The sequence below is a fragment of the Ovis aries genome, chromosome 26 (genome assembly GCF_016772045.2).
Source record: "Ovis aries strain OAR_USU_Benz2616 breed Rambouillet chromosome 26, ARS-UI_Ramb_v3.0, whole genome shotgun sequence".
NCBI lineage: Eukaryota > Metazoa > Chordata > Mammalia > Artiodactyla > Bovidae > Ovis > Ovis aries.
In genome coordinates this window covers 7,223,288-7,242,520 of record NC_056079.1, presented here as the reverse complement: position 1 = coordinate 7,242,520, position 19,233 = coordinate 7,223,288, and the positions used below count along the sequence as shown (strand labels likewise).

The following is a 19,233-nucleotide window of genomic DNA, read 5'->3' as shown; positions in this document are numbered from 1 at the left end:
TCAGATCATTTTACTTCCCGTGCTCTAAACCCTAAGAAAGCAAAGACTGTGTTTGGTTATCACTATGGGGCATAACAGTGCAGTAGTTGGTACGCAGTAAACCTGGGCACTGAATAGAATAGCTCCTTAGATAAAAAGGAACAGATCTGAGGTCAAAGGTAGAGTTTTAACTAGGCTGATTTTGAAGCATCTGAGTGGTAAGTAGGTGGAGATACCAGAGGAATATTGGGCATGTAATTTAGAATCCTACAGCAGTGATTGGAACTTCAGCTGTAGGTCTAGGAAGAAACCTCACATTGATGAATGGTTTTTTGGAGCCTTGATGTGGTTGTTACTGCTTAGAGAATTCTCATATCAGGAGGGAAGATTGAAAACCAATGCCGAGGGATGGCCAATATTCAGTCATGATAGTCCCGTGGTTTTGTAACTTCATGCCCTTCTCCAACCTGAAGAATCCACTCAGATTTTTTTAATAGGAAAAGGGAGAATTTTAATTTTAATTCAATTAAGCAAGTGTGGTGAAGCACCTACTAGGTGGTGCCTATCAAGAATGTTCACAAACCAAGGAGAGTAAGACATGAAACTGCTGAAGGCACTGTTTCTGTCTTTGACGTTTTTACTAATATAATTATCTGTTTTATTTTATTTTCCAAGTAGTATAAATGGGAGCATGTGATGATTGTTTCCAAACACAAAAGGAAGTTTCTTACTGAAGGAAAAAAAAAAAAGTTTTTGTTTTGTTGCAGGAATTCCAGCCATCTTTTGGCACCAAATCACCAACTAGAATCATATAAACTGTAAGGACAATGTACCTTAAGTAATGTACAACCCAAGTTTTTAGTAGAAACTTATAGAGCATTTTTATGGTGCTTCACGAAGGGCAGGTTATCAGCATGTGTGAGGAAGCCAGCCGTGAGCTGCAAAGTAAAACCACATGCACTAAGCATTCCAGAGTGAGCTAATCGACAACAACTGCCTCAAAGTCCTTCCCAAATAATATCTAAGCAACTTTGAAAAGTTACACAGTTCGGATGTCCTCTTGACCTCGTTCCTAAACATATGCTTCAAGCGTATTTTCTCATGAGAAGTTGTATGTTTAAGACACATAACCAAAAAGTACAAAGCAGATTTTGAGGAATGTAAATTATTTGATGGCAGAAGCAGAAGGCATCTGCTTTCAAGCCAGTATTTGGATAAAAAGTTATTTAAATGTTGGTATTGTCATTAAGCAGCTTCACTGAAGATGGGAATGAAAAAAGAATTGCTAAATCCATGGGTTTCCCATGGATATCTCAGAGTTAGAACCAAAGAAACAATGCATTCGTGCCGACAGAAGAAGCGGCTGTCTGGGTGCTAAACTTCCTTTCCTCATTCTCATGTACAAGAACCACATTATTTAAAATTCCATATTGCCATCTTAAAAATAAACAGCCATTCTATGTTTTTGTTATAAGGAAATTACACATATAGATTAGCAAAACTGCTACAGATATGTCGGAGTTAAAGTAAATGTTTCCTAAAATTGTCTTTCACTGCAAAAGGCACTTAATCCTAAGTAAACTGCAGCAGTGGAGTGAAACTTAGAAGGATTATTTTGCACTGCTGACAGGGATAGTTCTTCCATTAATTAAACAGAACACTAGCAGCCTGAAGGAGTAATTTATTACATTCATATGTATTTAACAAGTGGAACGCAATTTGTTTTGAATCTTTAGCTAAGTAGTATTTGGCAAGAACAGTTGTTGGAAATCAGGTTTTTCCCAGATGTGGGAAAAGAACTCTAGACAAATAACAGTTATCAGAAGTTTCTTTAAGAATCACATTTGCCTTCAGAAGAAAATTAATGTATCTATTAGACATAACACTTTCCAACTTAAGGTACTGATCATGTCCACAAGTTTTATTCAGTAATTCTAAAACTCCTGAATTGGCATTTTTATTTTAACTGTATTACTGTATGTACATTTTATGTATAAAAACATGTAAAATGAATTCAATATCAGATGTCCTAATAAGGACCTGCTGTCTTCCCAGACCTAACTTAAGTTCCATAACCTCTTGACACCTAGCCATATGGTTAGTATACTCAGTTGAAAGGTTAAAAATAAACCCTCAATTTTCCTCTTTCCCATTTGGAGGATGATTTGTTTAAACGTTGTGTAGTTTTTCTATTGGATTTTGCAGTTATTAGTCTTTAAGCCGTGTTGGTGGCTCAGGCGGTAAGGCACCTGCCTACAATGTGGGAGACCTAGGTTCGATCCCTGGGTCGGAAAGATCCCCTGGAGAAGGAAGTGGCAACCCACTCCAGTACTCTTGCCTGGAGAATCCCGTGGACAGAGGAGACTGGTGGGCTACAGTTCATGGGGTTGCAAAGAGTCGGACGTGACTGAGCAACTTCACTTCACTTTCTCTGCAGTTATTAGCCATGCTTTCTGGGGCTACACCTTGTGTCTACATTTAATTAACAGGCTCAAAGTTGGAATATTTAAATTAAATCCGATAAAGAGATACTAGTCTCTGAAGAGAAACTGGTCATATTTTGAGATAAAAGTATGTTGTAAAGGAAGGCATTTTTTGTGTGTGTCATATTTGTAGCCAAATATTCAAACATTCTTTAGAATTTGGTACTAACCTGTAATCCAGGATCTTCTCAAAAAAGGAAATCCTATACCTTTTTCTTACATAGCCTGCAAGAGAAGTAGAAAAAGGAATTGTTGCTTTACAACTGTTGCTATGCTGGGGTAAACAACCTATTGTTTCAAGCTTTATTTGAAGTCCATTCTTGTTGGTGGGAATGGACCATTAAATATTCTTATTAAAGAATTCCAGTTGATAGCAAATGAGGACCTCTCAGTTGGAAATGTTTGTCATTTCCTCTTGTTTATTACAGTTTTACTGAATACACAATCAAAAAAGTTTTTTCAATTTCCATCCATGTTTAAATGCCATCTTTATATAAATTTTTTTGATCTTCTCAAACCAGTGACTCTTAATGAAAGGCATATACTGATAGTATAACATCAATCCCCATGGTGAGTTTTATTATTATTTAGATGCCAAATTATATACAAGCTAAACATCCATTGTTCAAGAACAATTCACTGTATGACATCAAACTATTTGAGGAAACTCATGTTCAAAATATCAAGTTATAATTATCATCATCAATTAGTATTTTCTAGATATATGTATATTCATAGAATTATTAGCTAAAACTGAACATAGTGCATAAACTTTGTACTCCAGAAGTTTAAATTTAAAATAGAAAGTACTGTTGTGCACACATTAAAGCACAAAATAATCTGACAAAGTACAAAGATTTTTATTGTATTAAAGTATAAAGAATCTATTGTTTCAAACACTAATGTGTTTGGCTACACCTTAACTCTTTTGAAAGAAAATTATAGTCCCTGTGTTGCTTTCAGCTGTTATATAAATAGCAGGCAAAGATTCCATAAAGGGATTAAACTGCAGGTTCTTGTTTACCAACAGCATTTGTGGTAAATTATTTGGTATGTTCATAATTCTAACCTAATCTCATTATACACATACAGAGATTTATTTTCCAAATTCGTTCTTACTGTTATTTTTGCTTAACTATGGTTTTCAATCATTGATTGATGAAACTGTTGTCTTCAGCTGGCATAGGTACAATTTACTCCTTAATGCCCACACCTACAGCACACCTCAGTGAATGTTTCTAATTTTTCTAAAGTTAATGGATGAATAAAACTAATTATCAAAAATCTTTCTCCTTTTAATATTGGTCAGAGCCATCTTTCTCCGGGCCCTTAAATTTCTTCCACACTGGCACAGTCAAGTAGAGAATTAAGGAAACCACCGGAAAACTCTCAGGTCAAAATTTGGAGGTGGAAAATGTGTTTCAAGAGAAGAAAAGGTGTTTTACTTTAATTTTCAGCCTATTTCTTCCTTTTTATCAAATTAACTTAATTCAGCTGGCCAATTACCTACATAGACTCAAACAAGAAACATTCCTATAACATCAATAATTTAATTTTTATTTTCCTTAATTATAAATAATTTCTCCTAAACTCTTCCACAGTTCTAATGCTTATGAAAATTTTTAATTTACAGGAAATACACAGTTCTCTGTAGTGACTTTTTTTTTTAGTGCCCCTTCACCTGTCCTTTTATCCTTATAGCTAGTCTATTCACCAACCAGAATCCCTCCACCCTTTGAAAGTATAGGGCCAGGCTTACTTCACTGGGAAGATGCTTCTCAATGTGCATTTTACTGATCTCTGTCTTCACTAGAACAATCTTCTGTTCCCTGGTACACACCTGGTGCTTTGGGGTGGGTCCTGATTGTGGACATTATCCACCCAGGAATGGCTGAAGTCTGTACGTGATCACTGATAATGCTCCTTTACTGTGCGCTCTCCCTTTTGGAGGTCATGCCAGGGTGGAACCTGGTTTTGCGACAATCACTGAATGGAGGAAGGATGCATCTGAGGTCTGGGGGTGGGGAACCATGATTCACTCTTCCCCAGTAGCTGTTATCTCAAACGGCGCCTCATCCTTCACTATCAGGCCTTGCTCTGCCTCGCGTCACTTGAGATAATGCCAGGTCTTCCAGTGTTTTTTATATGCATTTTCTAAGTGGAAATGCCCTCATGGCCTGAAATGTCTAATCCCTCCCTCTCCACAGTCATATGAGGCAACCTTTATTGTTTCTCCATCCCCACCTGCTCCTGCCCTTTGACCCCTGCCCGCTACAGCCCACAGAGCTGCCTTGGTACCCAGTTATCTCCACTCAGTCCTTATCACACTTGAGGACGTTTGACCCTGTCACCACACAGGGTCCCCTCTCTTTCTTTTACTTCCCTCCACTCAACAGTACCCCCTCCTGGTTCTCCACATCAGGTCATAATTCTTCCCAGGCATGTTTGCTAGTTCAGGTATCTTTTTTCATCTTTTACATGTTCCCTGTTGCGCAGGTTTCTATTATTAGACATGTTCTGTTTTCATTCAGAATGATCTCACCAAGTAATGTCATTAGTGTCCAAGACTTTAATTCCAATCTTAATACCAATGGCCTTTAACTTGCTTTCTTAAGCTCTGGGTACATATATCTGGGTACAGAAGAATTAGACATAAATTCTTAGGTTTTTGTGAGCTGACCTATACATCTTCCTATCATTTCCACTATGACAGGGCTTAATTAATTTGTAAATATAAAAATTAAATAAAATGAAATGAGTTTAGAAAATGCTTATTTTCTAAACCACTTTATATTTTTTCTATAATGCTGGTTCCTAATGTAGGATCCAGAGATGTTATAAGAAGTAGAAAAACTATATTATCTATAGATAATACAGAATTATCTTCTCTTAAAAGAATTAGGCATAGTGCAAAAGATGTCTGCCAATGTGGTATTTTACCAAAAAAAAAAAAAAAAAAAGGTTTCCTCCAAACTACATAAACAAATGTCTTTTTAGAGAAGAAACTGGTCAAAATTATAATACTGGGATATGTTGAGATCGTATGTTGAGATTTCTATGCAGAATAGAAAATACTCTGGAAAAATATCTAAATTCTTGAGAATGTATGGAAATAACTGACATCGACAGAGCAATCAAAATATGTATCACAGTCCCATGAATTAATGGCTGAAACGTTGTCCTGAATTGACTGATTTTAAAAGAAATATTCAGCTTCGAGAAGCTTAAATGACTTTTCAAAGATCACACAACTTAAAAGTGTGGTTGCTGATAAAGTGCCCTCTCTGGATGTGAGCCTGTGCCCAAACTCCTCCCAAGGACCTGATGCTAAGAAAGTAGCTGAAGTTTTACATGAATATTTAATAAGTACATTTCAAGTGAAGAAAATGTACATTTATTATTTAGGTATTTCCGTATTTCATTCTTCAAACTTCATTTCAATAAATCTCCCTCTAGGCATAAACAAAATGGACAACTATTTCTATTCCCTAAATATTTACCATGATCTTCCGTGGTTGCCATGAAATTACAGCAGAAGATGGATTCACAAGGCTCTAGAGTGTGTTGTCGTTTCTAGCACTACTCAAACATCCATAAAGATACCAAGTAACACATGTGTGACTGTAGTTAAATTACTATGAACAGATAGTTTCAAGCAGGTAATGGCCAGGATTTCGCTTTTACCATTATTACTGATCATAATTTAGATTTTAAGAAACTTTGGGATTTAAATCCTTAGTTTTACTTAATCACTAATTTACTTGTATATTCAACTTAAAACATTGTTTTTGTGAAAGGAAGAGATAAACTGAACTTCTCCATTAATAAGGCATTCAGAATAAGATTTTAAACAAAATTTGAGACTTTAATCCACCCTCATGTATGATGTCCTACCCTATTCTACACTTATATTTTCATAATGCTTTTGTAAAAACAGCAGAAATGATGCTTTATCTATTAATGAATGTATCTTTCTTTTAAACATAATAAACTCATCAGATATATCAGAAAATGTAAAGCTACTTTGAAGTTGAAATTTCATTTGGAATGAAAATCAATTTTACATCTAGGTATTTTATGTGTGTGTACTCAGGTTATAGAAAATAAGACATAACCAAACATTTCCAGGTTTTGTGGCCAATAGCTTTGCTCTTACATCACAAAGATATTTATATCTGTGCCATTTTTCAACCCCCTGGAATAATCAAAGACTGAAACAATCCTTTCTTCCTTGAAGAAACATGTGACATTGGTCTGTCACATCTCGGTAATCATTAGTTGGTTATCAAAATTCTAATATGCTTAATAATAGGGGCATGAGATAAGCACATGGACTGTTTACTGTTCTGATAAAGGATATTGATTTGACAGAAAATAGTTTTTCCTTGTAATCACAAAGAACTTTCGCATCCTGCATACATTATGTGGCACTCCCTAATCATGAAGAGTTAAACTTGCACTTTTGGGGCTCCAACATTTACCACAGAAATGCTTTATAGTATCTATATAATTTTTCTTCTTTTTGTCCCTTCTTTGTAGTTGTTTGAAATTACAGTGCCTCTCTCTCAAGGCCCCAAACCAGTAACAATCAGTTTTGCCAATCACACCTCCTGCCGATGCATGTCTAAGCTGGATGTTTACAGACAAGTCCATTCAATTATTAGACGCTCCCTGCCAGCAACACTACCACAGTGAGTATGACTTTGATCTGCTTTTTTCTGCATCCTCTACTAACATAAAATTATTTCCAAGTAAACACATTTGATTAAAAGAATTTTTGTGAAATGTGCTATATTTCTCTATCAAATAAAACAGAAGACAAATTTGAAAATACACTGTGAACATAAAATTAAACTGAAACAGGAAAATCTATGTTATAGACAAAATAGCTTACCCATATAAAGTAAGTATTTCTGTGGAAAGACACACATGACACCAACATTAAACACTCATACAATCAGGTGTGCAAGTTTGTAGATGGATATTAAAACTAAAAGCATTTGAGTCCTAAGATTTTTGGCCCAAAACAAAAAGTAAACCTGAATATATTATTTTATATCTTATAGCATTTAGTTGCCTTTCTTCCATCTCAATTAGTTTTTCTCAACATATCAATTCATATTTTTTATCTCAGCAAGGATTGAATATTGAAATATTAATACTTTAAAAAATTTTTCTTAATATTTTTCATATCCACTATCAAATAAACATTTGTTCAGTTCAGTTCAGTTCAGTTCAGTTGCTCAGTTGTGTCCAACTGTTTGCAACCCCATGAATCACAGCACGCCAGGCCGCCCTGTCCATCACCATCTCCCGGAGTTCACTCAGACTCACATCCATCGAGGCCGTGATGCCATCCAGCCATCTCATCCTCGGTCGTCCCCTTCTCCTCCTGCCCCCAATCCCTCCCAGCATCAGAGTCTTTTCCAATGAGTCAACTCTTCACATGAGGTGGCCAAAGTACTGGAGTTTCAGCTTCAGCTTCATTCCTTCCAAAGAAATCCCAGGGCTGATCTCCTTCAGAATGGACTGGTTGGAGCTCCTTGCAATCCAAGGGACTCTCAAGAGTCTTCTTCAACACCACAGTTCAAGAGCATGAATTCTTCGGTGCTCAGCCTTCTTCACAGTCCACCTCTCACATCCATACATGACCACAGGAAAAACCATAGCCTTGTTGTCTCTGCTTTTGAATATGCTATCTAGGTTGGTCATAACTTTTCCTCCAAGGAGTAAGCGTCTTTTAATTTCACAGCTGCAGTCACCATCTGTAGTGATTTTGGAACCCAAAAAAATAAAGTCTGACACTGTTTCCACTGTTTCCCTATCTATTTCCCATGAAGTGATGGAACCAGATGCCATGATCTTCGTTTTCTGAATGTTGAGCTTTAAGCCAACTTTTTCACTCTCCTCTTTCACTTTCATCAAGAGGCTTTTTAGCTCCTCTTCACTTTCTGCCATAAGGGTGGTATCATCTGCATATCTGAGGTTATTGATATTTCTCCCGGCAATCTTGATTCCAGCTTGTGTTTCTTTCAGTCCAGCATTTCTCATGATGTACTCTGCATAGAAGTTAAATAAGCAGGGTGACAATGTACAGCCTTGACGTACTCCTTTTCCTATTTGGAACCAGTCTGTTGTTCCATGTCCAGTTCTAACTGGTGCTTCCTGACCTGCATACAGATTTGTCAAAAGGCAGGTTAGGTGGTCTGGTATTCCCATCTCTTTCAGGATTTTCCACAGTTTACTGTGATCCACACAGTCAAAGGCTTTGGCATAGTCAAGAAAGCAGAAATAGATGTTTCTCTGGAACTCTCTTGCTTTTTCCATGATCCAGCAGATGTTGGCAATTTGATCTCTGGTTCCTCTGCCTTTTCTAAAACCAGCTTGAACATCAGGGAGTTCACAGTTCATGTATTGCTGAAGCCTGGCTTGGAGAATTTTGAGCATTACTTTACTAGCCCATGAGATGAGTGCAATTGTGCGGTAGTTTGAGCACTCTTTGGCATTGCCTTTCTTTGGAATTGGAATGAAAACTGACCTTTTCCAGTCCTGTGGCCACTGCTGAGTTTTCCAAATTTGCTGGCATATTGAGTGCAGCACTTTCCCAGCATCATCTTTCAGGATTTGAAATAGCTCAACTGGAATTCCATCACCTTCACTAGCTTTGTTCGTAGTGATGCTTTCTAAGGCCCACTTGACTTTCCAAGATGTCTGGCTCTAGATTAGTGATCACATCATCATGATTATCCAGGTCATGAAGATCTTTTTTGTACAGTTCTTCTGTGTATTCTTGCCACCTCTTCTTAATACCTTCTGCTTCTGTTAGGTCCATACAATTTCTGTCCTTTATCGAGCCCATCTTTGCATGAAATGTTCCCTTGGTATCTCTGATTTTCTTGAAGAGATCTCTAGTCTTTCCCATTCTGTTCTTTATCTCTATTTCTTTGCATTGATCGCTGAAGAAAGCTTTCTTATCTCTTCTTGCTATTCTTTGGAACTCTGCCTTCAGATGCTTAATCTTTGCTTTTCTCCTTTGCTTTTTTCTTCTCTTCTTTTCACAGCTATTTGTAAGGCCTCCCCAGACAGCCATTTTCCTTTCTTGCATTTCTTTTCCATGGGGATGGTCTTGATCCCTGTCTCCTGTACAGTGTCACGAACCTCATTCCATAGTTCATCAGGCACTCTATCTGTCAGATCTAGGCCCTTAAATCTATTTCTCACTTCCACTGTATAATCATAAGGGATTTGATTTAGGTCATACCTGAATGGTCTAGCAGTTTTCCCTACTTTCTTCAATTTAAGTCTGAATTTGGTAATAAGGAGTTCATGATCTGAGCCACAGTCAGCTCCTGGTCTTGTTTTTGTTGACTGTATAGAGCTTCTCCATCTTTGGCTGCAAAGAATATAATCAGTCTGATTTCGGTGTTGACCATCTGGTGATGTCCATGTATAGAGTCTTTCTTCTCTTGTTTGGTTGGAAGAGGGTGTTTGCTATGATATTTGTTATTCAACATTATTTCCCATCCTATTTTTAAGCTGGTTTTATGGTTTAGCATATACAGCACCATATGTTTCATTAGATCTCATAAACAGCCTGGATAGAGCATAACGGATTGACTCTGTGAACAGTTTATAACGAATCGTTACACATTGCCACCTGAGGCCTAGGAACTTTCTATCTCCAGATGAGAACACAGCACTTTGTTCTTTAGGACAGCCAGGGCATATAGCATGGGCATGTAAAGAAACCTTGTATAACTCCGTCATTTATAACAAAAATAAATTGATGAATAAACATATGCATCACCAAAAACTTTCTTAGGAACCTTCCCTTTTAAGGGACTTGACCTTAAGCGTGGTGTGCTAATGCCAGTTTCCCCTGCTTCATCTCTTTGTGCTGCTTTACTTAGTGTGAGAGGTGGGAGTCCTTACCTTTCCAGAGACACTTGAGGTAAAACTCTTGGGTAGCCTACTTTAACTGACAGAAAGGAAAAGATCTTACAGGCATCTGTGAATAAATTCACGCTGATGCAAGTGCAGACAATGGCTCTCTGAAGTAGTAGAGAAATTTCATTCACACAGTACTGGGTTCTAGTCACTTGTATCCCTTGGCAAGTCATCTAATCTAAGCACTTCAGTCATAATCTCTGTGCTAATGGTTTCCAGAATTACAATGCAAGATCTGAGCATTTTGCTGGCTTATAATTAATATTTTATTGAAGTCCCTTATATATGCATGCATGCATTTCAGTTCTGTCTGACTCTGCAACCCCATGGACTGTAGCCCACCAGGCCCCTCTGTCCATGGGATTCTCCAGGCAAGAGTACTAGAGTGGGTTGCCATTTCCTCTTCAGGGGATCTTCCCAAGCCGAGGACTGAACCCACATCTTGTATCCCCTGCACTGGCAGGCAGGTTCTTTACCACTAATGCCACCCTTTTATATAACTGTGTTTATTTATAATCATATTAGATGTAATAGATACAGAACCAAAGATTTATTAAGTCTGTTTATTTACTTCTATATTATTCATAGTAATGATCTTTCACATTCTTTGAGGCCTTGGAATCACACAGTTGTCACTAATTACTTCTTTTCCTTGTATCATACCCAAATGCTATTGTTTATTTTGGGGGAGAGGGGAGACAGCCACTCCAGCCTAAACTGACCATTTCATTTCCATCATTGCCATCCCATCTACTTCATTCTGCATGGATTTCTGATTTAATGCAGTGGTTTCAGTACTGTCTTGTACCAAATATGTCTCCAGTTCCTGAGTAATGTCACAAGTAAGCTTTAAAAGGCATCATTTCATTCACCTGACCAGAATCCTTCGGTGACTTTCAACTTCCCAAAGAACTGGACACCGATTTTCCACCTCTGTCATCTGGCATCAGCCTTCCTTTCTTGTTTTGCTTCCCATTCTTCTCCAAGTCTGTGTTTCACGAAGTCTGATTCCCTAAAGACCAAGCTTATTTCCTGCTCTGTATCTTGTTTCTATTCTGGCCTGGCTTAAAATAAATTTCCTTTCTTTTCTGCCTTTCCAAAGTCCTATCTGTTTCTCAGAGTTCAGGTGGAGGTCTTTCTCCTGCCCTTGTCTTGTCCAAGCATCACAGGCACCTTTTGCTTCTTGAATACCCACAGCAATGACTATATTTACTCTGTCCTTGCACAGATTTTTAGGGCTCTGTAAAAGTTGCATGTTAAACTGGATTGTGAAATTATTTTAGGCAGGTTTATGTGTTCTATAATGTCCAGCTCATAACACTTAAGAATCATTGAGCCATTCCTACTTCAGATCCGAGCAGACATTGTCTCGCTTAATACGCACAAAAACATCTATGAAGCTGGTGGCAGGATTAGCCTTATTTTACCAATGAAGCAGATAATCACACTGCAAACTTGGGGACTGTAAACACATATACTACACTCATCAACAAATGCTTACTAAATAACTTACTCATCTGTATATATCTCACAGCATTTGCGTATTTTACTCATGTTTTCATCGTTACTTCCACACTGCATGCTGTTCGAGGTCAAGAAGGGACAAAAAGAACAAAAAGATCTTGGGTCTTGGGGTAAACCAGAGCTGAATGACACCTGCCACTAATTAGCGTTTTAAGATTGGGCATTTCATGTCTCTGAATTTCAGTTTGCTTATATATAAAATGTAAAGATATAAAAAGGGTTGAAGGAATTGCGACATACTTCTACTGTGCTGAGAACAGCATGCTGTGCTGTCCAGCATCTGAGAGATAGTCATTAAAGGACAGATTTATTATCATCATGAAGATTCATGTTGAATTCATTTCCTTGTCTCTGTGTTTTTCAGTGTGTTTTACTGCATAAAATTAAGAATTGTATTTTGTATTCCAAGCCAGTACACACAAAACTGTGTGTATAGCAATATCTAACAGTGTATATGGCATTACCAACTAGATGGACATGAGTTCGCTCCAGGAGTTGGTGATAGACAGGGAGGCCTGGCGTGCTGCAGTCCATGGGGTTGCAAAGAGTCGGACACAACTGAGAGACTGAACTGAACTGAGCTATGTATATATGTTTGTGATATTCATAATATATATAAAATTTAAAGTAGATGTCTATATTACTCTACAAGTAGTTATGCAGCCATATAAAACTATAAAAATCAAAGTTTTGTTTTAAATTATTTCCTTTATTATTCAACCTTTTTTTTTTTCATTATATCCCTTAAGAATCCTTTTATAGACGTTTTTTCCTAATCACCTACCCCATGAAATTTTAGTGCCATAGACATACTTACATCTCTTTATATATCTTAAATATGTCTGGGCTTTATACATTAAAGAGGAAATATAAAGCTTTGTTTTTTATTCAGTATAGGATTAAAAAGGACAAAATAAAAATTTTATAGTGAAAAGTTAAATAACAATGTAAAATCTGTTAATACTGAATATAACTTTATAACTACGTGCTGGGAAACATATAAAGTAATGTATTTACTTATAAATGGTAACATATCAAATGACATATGGAAAGTAGCAACTGACATAAATGTATGATACAAATAAAAATTTTTGAACATTTAAAATAATCATTTTCCAGCAAAAGTAAAATATTTTTAAAAGTAAGTTTTAAAAAATTTTTTGAGAAATTAACTTTTTTGAACTTCTGCTTTCTATGAGAAAACAATAATTAACCTACTAGATACTAGATACTCTTGTAGAGAACAATTTTTCTTCTCGGCATCTGACGTGCTAATGTTTTGATTAACTTTTGTAGAATTAACTAATAAATGTAAACTCTTTAATTCTCAAACCTCAGGTTTCACACAAAAGAAAGATCAAGCAGAACCCACAGGGCAGCCCACAGGCACCACTCAGTGTATGACTCTGAGATAAGGCAGTTGGTCAAGAGGAATTCTTTCAATTACAGCCATTTACTCATTGTACTTTTGTAGCCTTACTTTGTATACACTTTAGATATGTTTCCCATGCCAAGGCTTGTGTGGTAGCCAATAAAACCTAATAGAAACTAAATAACAAGGAGTGAGACTTTGTTGGTTTTGGAGAGCCAGAAATCATTGTCAGATCCAAGATTCCTCCTCCTCAATACCTAATTTTTACCCTCTTACCGATGATATTTTTCTCATTATGAATGCATGTCTTATTACATATGGTGCATTTACATACTTTTTTCCTATTGTTCTCTTTTTTTTAAATGTTAATCTCAACCTATTATGAGTTGTAACCCACAATTATTTGGAAAACTACCACAGTGATCATGGATATATGATGAATACATAACTATGTTTTGAAATCATTGCCTTTGTTAACAAGAGTTAAGAGGAACCGCCACCACAATAGCTAAAATAAAAAGGCAGAGAAAACCAAGTGTTTGAGTTGATGTAGTACAATGGGAATCACAGATGAGAATGTAAAATTGTGCAACTGCTTTGTAAAATATATTGGCTGATGCTTATGAGCTTAAATACACACTTACAATATGATTGATAACTTCCCCTTCTAGGTATTTACCCCAGAGAAACATAAACATATTTCCATATCATAACTTGTAGACAAATAAGCTCTGTAACCAATAACTGGGAACAAACCAACAGCAATCAAAGGTGAATAAACAAACAAATTCCATTATATCCATACAGTAGAATATCACTGACCAGTCTAAAAAGAATGACCTGTGGATACGCATAACAACATAAACGAATCTCAAAAACATTCAGCTGGTTGAAAGAAGCTAGGCTAAAAAGAATGCATACTATGTGATTCATTTTACATGAAACCCTAGAAAAAATGAATATAATCTAGACTCAGAGGAAGGAAGATCATTGTTTAGTCACTAAGTCATGTCCAACTCTTTGCAACCCCATGGAATGCAGCCTGCCCGGCTCCTCTATCCATGAGATTTCCCAGGCAAGAAACTGGAGTGGGTTGCCATTTCTTTCTCCAGAGGATCTTTCTAGGGATCAAACCCATGTCTCCTATGTCTCCTGCATTGGCAGGCAGATTCTTTACCACTGAGCCACCACGGAAACCCTAATGAGAGTTACACAGGTGTATAAATTTGGGAAAAGGCAATGAATTTAAAATAGGAGCTATGTAGGCATTTTATTGTGGGCAAATTATTCCTCAGTAAAATTGATTCTTTCTAATGCCAAGTGGAAAAGACCCTTTCATTAACTATAATTTTGAAATTAGTGGTAGATATCTTCAAACCTTTCGGTGACACTTTGAGTCAAGATTATATTCCTTCCAGGGAGGGCTTCCCAGCACTCCTTTCTACAGAGACTGAAATTTCACTCAGATGCAACAATTTCCCATTTCTGCTCCACCCTGGCTCCCACCCACCACTCCCAGCAAGATAACAAGTCTTGTCTTTCCTAAATGTTTGGTGTTACATTTACATTATTATGATGTTAACTAAGTAGCAGATCATTTTTTTTAACATTATTTATGAACAAGTATAACTAATTAAAAGAATCTTTTGTAAAATGAGTCATTCATAACATAATTATGGAGTTTCTGGAATGGACAAAGAATGTGTCTTCTGGGTACTGTGAGAGAAGAACAAAGATGAGCTTGACTGCCTCTAACCTCTGAGCATTCAGAGTCAAAGGGCAATGCATGTCACATTGATATTTTTTTAATTTTACTAAATGTTACCATGCACCATGTATCTGCCACCCATGGCCGATGCTCATAACTCCTGAAGCCAGGTGGCTGCCGTGATGGCAGACACCAAAGAAGAGGGTGCTTCCTGCAGGTGGCTTCCTGGTTTGAAAATTCATTCTCTGCTCACTAGCTCTCTGAGTTTTGCTAAGTTCTGTAAACTTTTATGACAGATTTTCCTCACTTTTTTTTTCTCCACATATGTTTTTTTTTTATTTTATTTTATTTATTTATTTTTTTAATTTTAAAATCTTTAATTCTTACATGCATTCCCAAACATGAACCCCCCTCCCACTTCCCTCCCCATAACATCTCTCTGGGTCAATCCCATGCACCAGCCCCAAGCATGCTGTATCCTGCGTCAGACATAGACTGGTGATTCGATTCTTACATGATAGTATACATGTTAGAATGCCATTCTCCCAAATCATCCCACCCTCTCCCTCTCCCTTTGAGTCCAAAAGTCCGTTATACACATCTGTGTCTTTTTTGCTGTCTTGCATACAGGGTCGTCATTGCCATCTTCCTAAATTCCATATATATGTGTTAGTATACTGTATTGGTGTTTTTCTTTCTGGCTTACTTCACTCTGTATAATCGGCTCCAGTTTCATACATTGAAATGTTCATATAGCATAACATTTATGATCAAATCCTCACAATCTATTCAACAACATGATACTGTATTGCATGTTAATCTAAGATTATAATAGCATAGCATACTAAAATAACAATGATGGTAATGATGACAGATCTACCTCATAAACATGTAGTGATCTTTATAATCAGTATTCATATTAAATATTCACCCAATTCCTGACATACAGTAAGCATTCAACAATTACTGGCTTCTATTTTTACTAACATTTTACAAGTGGAAAAATCAAGTCTTGGAAATGTTAATTAGCATATACAAAGCTAAACAGCTTCTTAAAAAGTACCAGAGAGAGATAAAAAGCAAAGTGTCTCTTTTTCTTACCTCCATGCTTTCCTCAATAGTACGCATCATTTCTGGTATTTACAAAAAGATTTCAAGTCTCAATAGCAGCAGCACCAAAAAATATCATAAATTCCACAGGTAGAAGAGATTATCTCTAACAGAAATGGTTAAATATCAATATTTATATTGATGTTTCCATATTCTCTTTTTTACAATTATTTCCTCTTATATTTTCCTTCAGGTTGAATTCCATGAATTTCTAGGGTCCCTTTAATGATAGACACTCTCTTTTAATGGAGGGAGCCATTTATGATTAAAAAGTGATACCCTAGATTTTTCTACTCAGTGTTTATTCATTTATGAATATTTATGTTGAGTCTTCTATGTGATAGCATTGTGCTAGGAAATGTGGGATATTTTGAATGGATTATATAATTTCTCAATTAAAGCAACTCACATACGAGAGTGCAAATAAAGACATATATATCTAGTGTAAGAAGCATATAATACACTATGCTCTGCTTCATTCAGTCATTTAACGAAAAGTTGTTGTGTGCCTTCTACATACCACCGTAATGCTGGGCTGTGGAGATAGAAAGAAAGAACAGCCTGGTGGCAATATAGTAGGTGGATCAGAGAAGCAAAACAGGAGTTGGAAAAAGTGGAGAGGAAGCTTCTGAAAAAATCCAAGAGAGAAATCATGAGTAGGAACCAAGACAGTAGAAATGGGTGTGGAAAGATATTTTAAGAAATATAAGAAAGGGTGTGACTTGGGGACTGTGTGGGGGATGACAAAGTTGAGGATGAAACTGCATGGATGATATTCAAAAAGGGAATACCTGTTTACAGGTAACAGTAAAAAACATGACCTTTGATTCCTTTCTGGGGTGTGTGGAGTGGGAACTCTGTGTTAATGGGCCCTTTACAGTTATGGGCATCTGTGCTTCAGAAATAAGTCAGTAAAATGCATGTATAAGGACGTTTCCTGTAGGATTGTTTAGAAACCCAAAATCTGGAAGAAACTCCAATGGCTACCAACAGATTAATAAGTAATAGTATACCCACTTATGGACTAATAAAGATAATGGAGCAAATTTTATGAAATGACATATAAAGATTTCCACAATAGATCATTTAATGGAAAAAGGAAATTTCAGAATAATATGAAAGGCTTTATCCCATTTTCTCATCAACTAAAACTGTGTGATCATACAAATAAATATATTTGCCTTAAAAAGAGGAATCTGAAATTATATAAAACCATTAGGATTGGACAGCACCTGTGGGTGGGAGTAGTTTGAGAGGGAATGTTTGCATTTTGTTTTATGTATTCTTACATTATCTTAACACTTTCATAAGCATCACTGATTCTGTAATACACAGGTAAGAAAAGAGATGATCCCGTCCATGTACCCCTTATTGTTAACCTGTCTCTCCACAGGTGCCAGGCTGCAAACAAGACTTGCCCCGCAGATTACGTTTGGAATAACCACGTCTGCAGATGCCTGGCTCAGCAGGATTTTATTTTTTCCCCCAGTGCTGGAGATGGTAAGCCAAATGATGCTTTAAGACTAAATGCCAAGGGTCTCTCTGTTGATTAACAAATACCTAATATTAAAATCACATGTACAATATTCATCCTCAAGCTTTGAAATCAGTCACTACAAAATAGGACACTTTCTGCTTCACTTTCTGCTTCTGGTACTGTTTTGAACGTCTCTGTAAAGGAACCTACCTGTGGAAAGGAAGACACTTCTAAGTGCTCTTCATTGTTTCACTCCACACCCAGAACCGAGTAAGGGATAGTAAAGCTGTCCTGACTGTGTTTGTCTAGACTCTGCAGACGGATTCCATGACATCTGTGGGCCCAACAAGGAGCTGGATGAAGAGACCTGTCAATGCGTCTGCAGAGGGGGGCTTCGAGCTTCCAGCTGTGGACCCCACAAGGAACTAGACAGAGACTCATGCCAGTGTGTCTGTAAAAACAAACTTTTCCCTAATTCATGTGGGGCCAACAGAGAATTTGATGAGAACACATGCCAGTGCATATGTAAAAGAACCTGCCCAAGAAATCAGCCCTTAAACCCTGGAAAATGTGCCTGTGAATGTACAGAAAATCCACAGAAATGCTTCTTAAAAGGAAAGAAGTTTCAGCATCAAACATGCAGGTAAGAAACCTTCATAAAGAGTATTAATTTCTCTTTTATTGGAAATAGTTTTCTCAATCCAAAGCAATTTTCTCAGCCAAAATACTGGTTTGTTACAATGGGGCCATTTAAGTTCTGTAAGATGAATTATGATATTTTGTAAACAATGCTAAATTTTGGGGAGACTGTTTGCTCCTGAAAAAGCAAGATGAGATCCCTGGAAACCAAAAGGAGATCCAAGCTCAGACTATACTAAGTCCTTGTCCCAGAGGCTAAGAGAGCAGCTCACAACAGGAGTTAGATGACAGATGCATAGGGCAGTCATTTCTCGAGCATCTTCAACATACACCCAGGCAGCGCACACCTGCCCCCACCAAAAATGACAATGCAGTCAGATGTAATTTTGGACAGCTTTTCTAAGTGCAGAAAATGTTGTGCGAAGTTCACAAAGGGTAGGATAATACCATTTACTGTGGAATTGTATCTAGAAATGAAAATAGTGAAGCTAAGTATTTAATGAGAATTAGAGAACTATATTAGCACATTGTTAAAGGTTACTCAAGGCATTCCTTAAACCTGATTTGGCTTCCTTCATCACAGAAAAGAAAAAGAGTCTCCTGGACTCAGACCCTTTCAGTGTTCACCCCTGACCTTCTTCCTCTGATCCGAGAATAAGCCAGCCCTAGGTGTTTGACACGGCCTCCCACTTTGCTTCAGCATCGCTCCACCAATCACGCCCCTTCTGTTCCACACCTTCAATGTCCTCAACTCTGTTGTTCTCTCCCTCCAATTTAAAAAAGTTCTCGAGTTTCTTTATTGGCATTTCTTACTGCAGTGTTGAACTTTCATTAGCAACAAGCTCTGTCCTTGTCTTCTGAGTTGCTCCATGATGGGTCATTCTGCATTTATCTGTTCACCTCTTTCATCTCTTGTTTATTCCCTCAGCTATGCCCTGAGGGACTGTTATGCCCTGAGGACTCCATGATTAAGCTTCGTTTAAGGTTTCAGTAG

At 37.1% G+C, this 19,233-nt stretch overlaps 1 protein-coding gene and 1 long non-coding RNA gene across 4 annotated transcripts in view; one reads left to right on the top strand and one right to left on the bottom strand.

Annotated features, from left to right (window-relative positions):
* The window catches only part of VEGFC (vascular endothelial growth factor C), a 100,334-nt gene that overhangs the window by 69,813 nt on the left and 11,288 nt on the right, over positions 1 to 19,233 (top strand). For all 3 annotated transcript variants that reach the window (XM_004021836.6, XM_042241512.2, XM_042241511.2), the window contains exons 4-6: positions 7,002 to 7,153; positions 17,517 to 17,623; positions 17,910 to 18,243. In XM_004021836.6, coding sequence (XP_004021885.3) covers positions 7,002 to 7,153; positions 17,517 to 17,623; positions 17,910 to 18,243 — 593 coding nt within the window. The remainder of the gene's footprint in view (positions 1 to 7,001; positions 7,154 to 17,516; positions 17,624 to 17,909; positions 18,244 to 19,233) is intronic.
* Positions 2,570 to 19,233, bottom strand: part of LOC121818026 (uncharacterized) — a 68,289-nt gene continuing 51,625 nt past the window's right edge. Inside the window, exon 7 of the long non-coding RNA XR_009598696.1 lies at positions 2,570 to 2,687. This is a non-coding gene — a long non-coding RNA (uncharacterized LOC121818026). The remainder of the gene's footprint in view (positions 2,688 to 19,233) is intronic.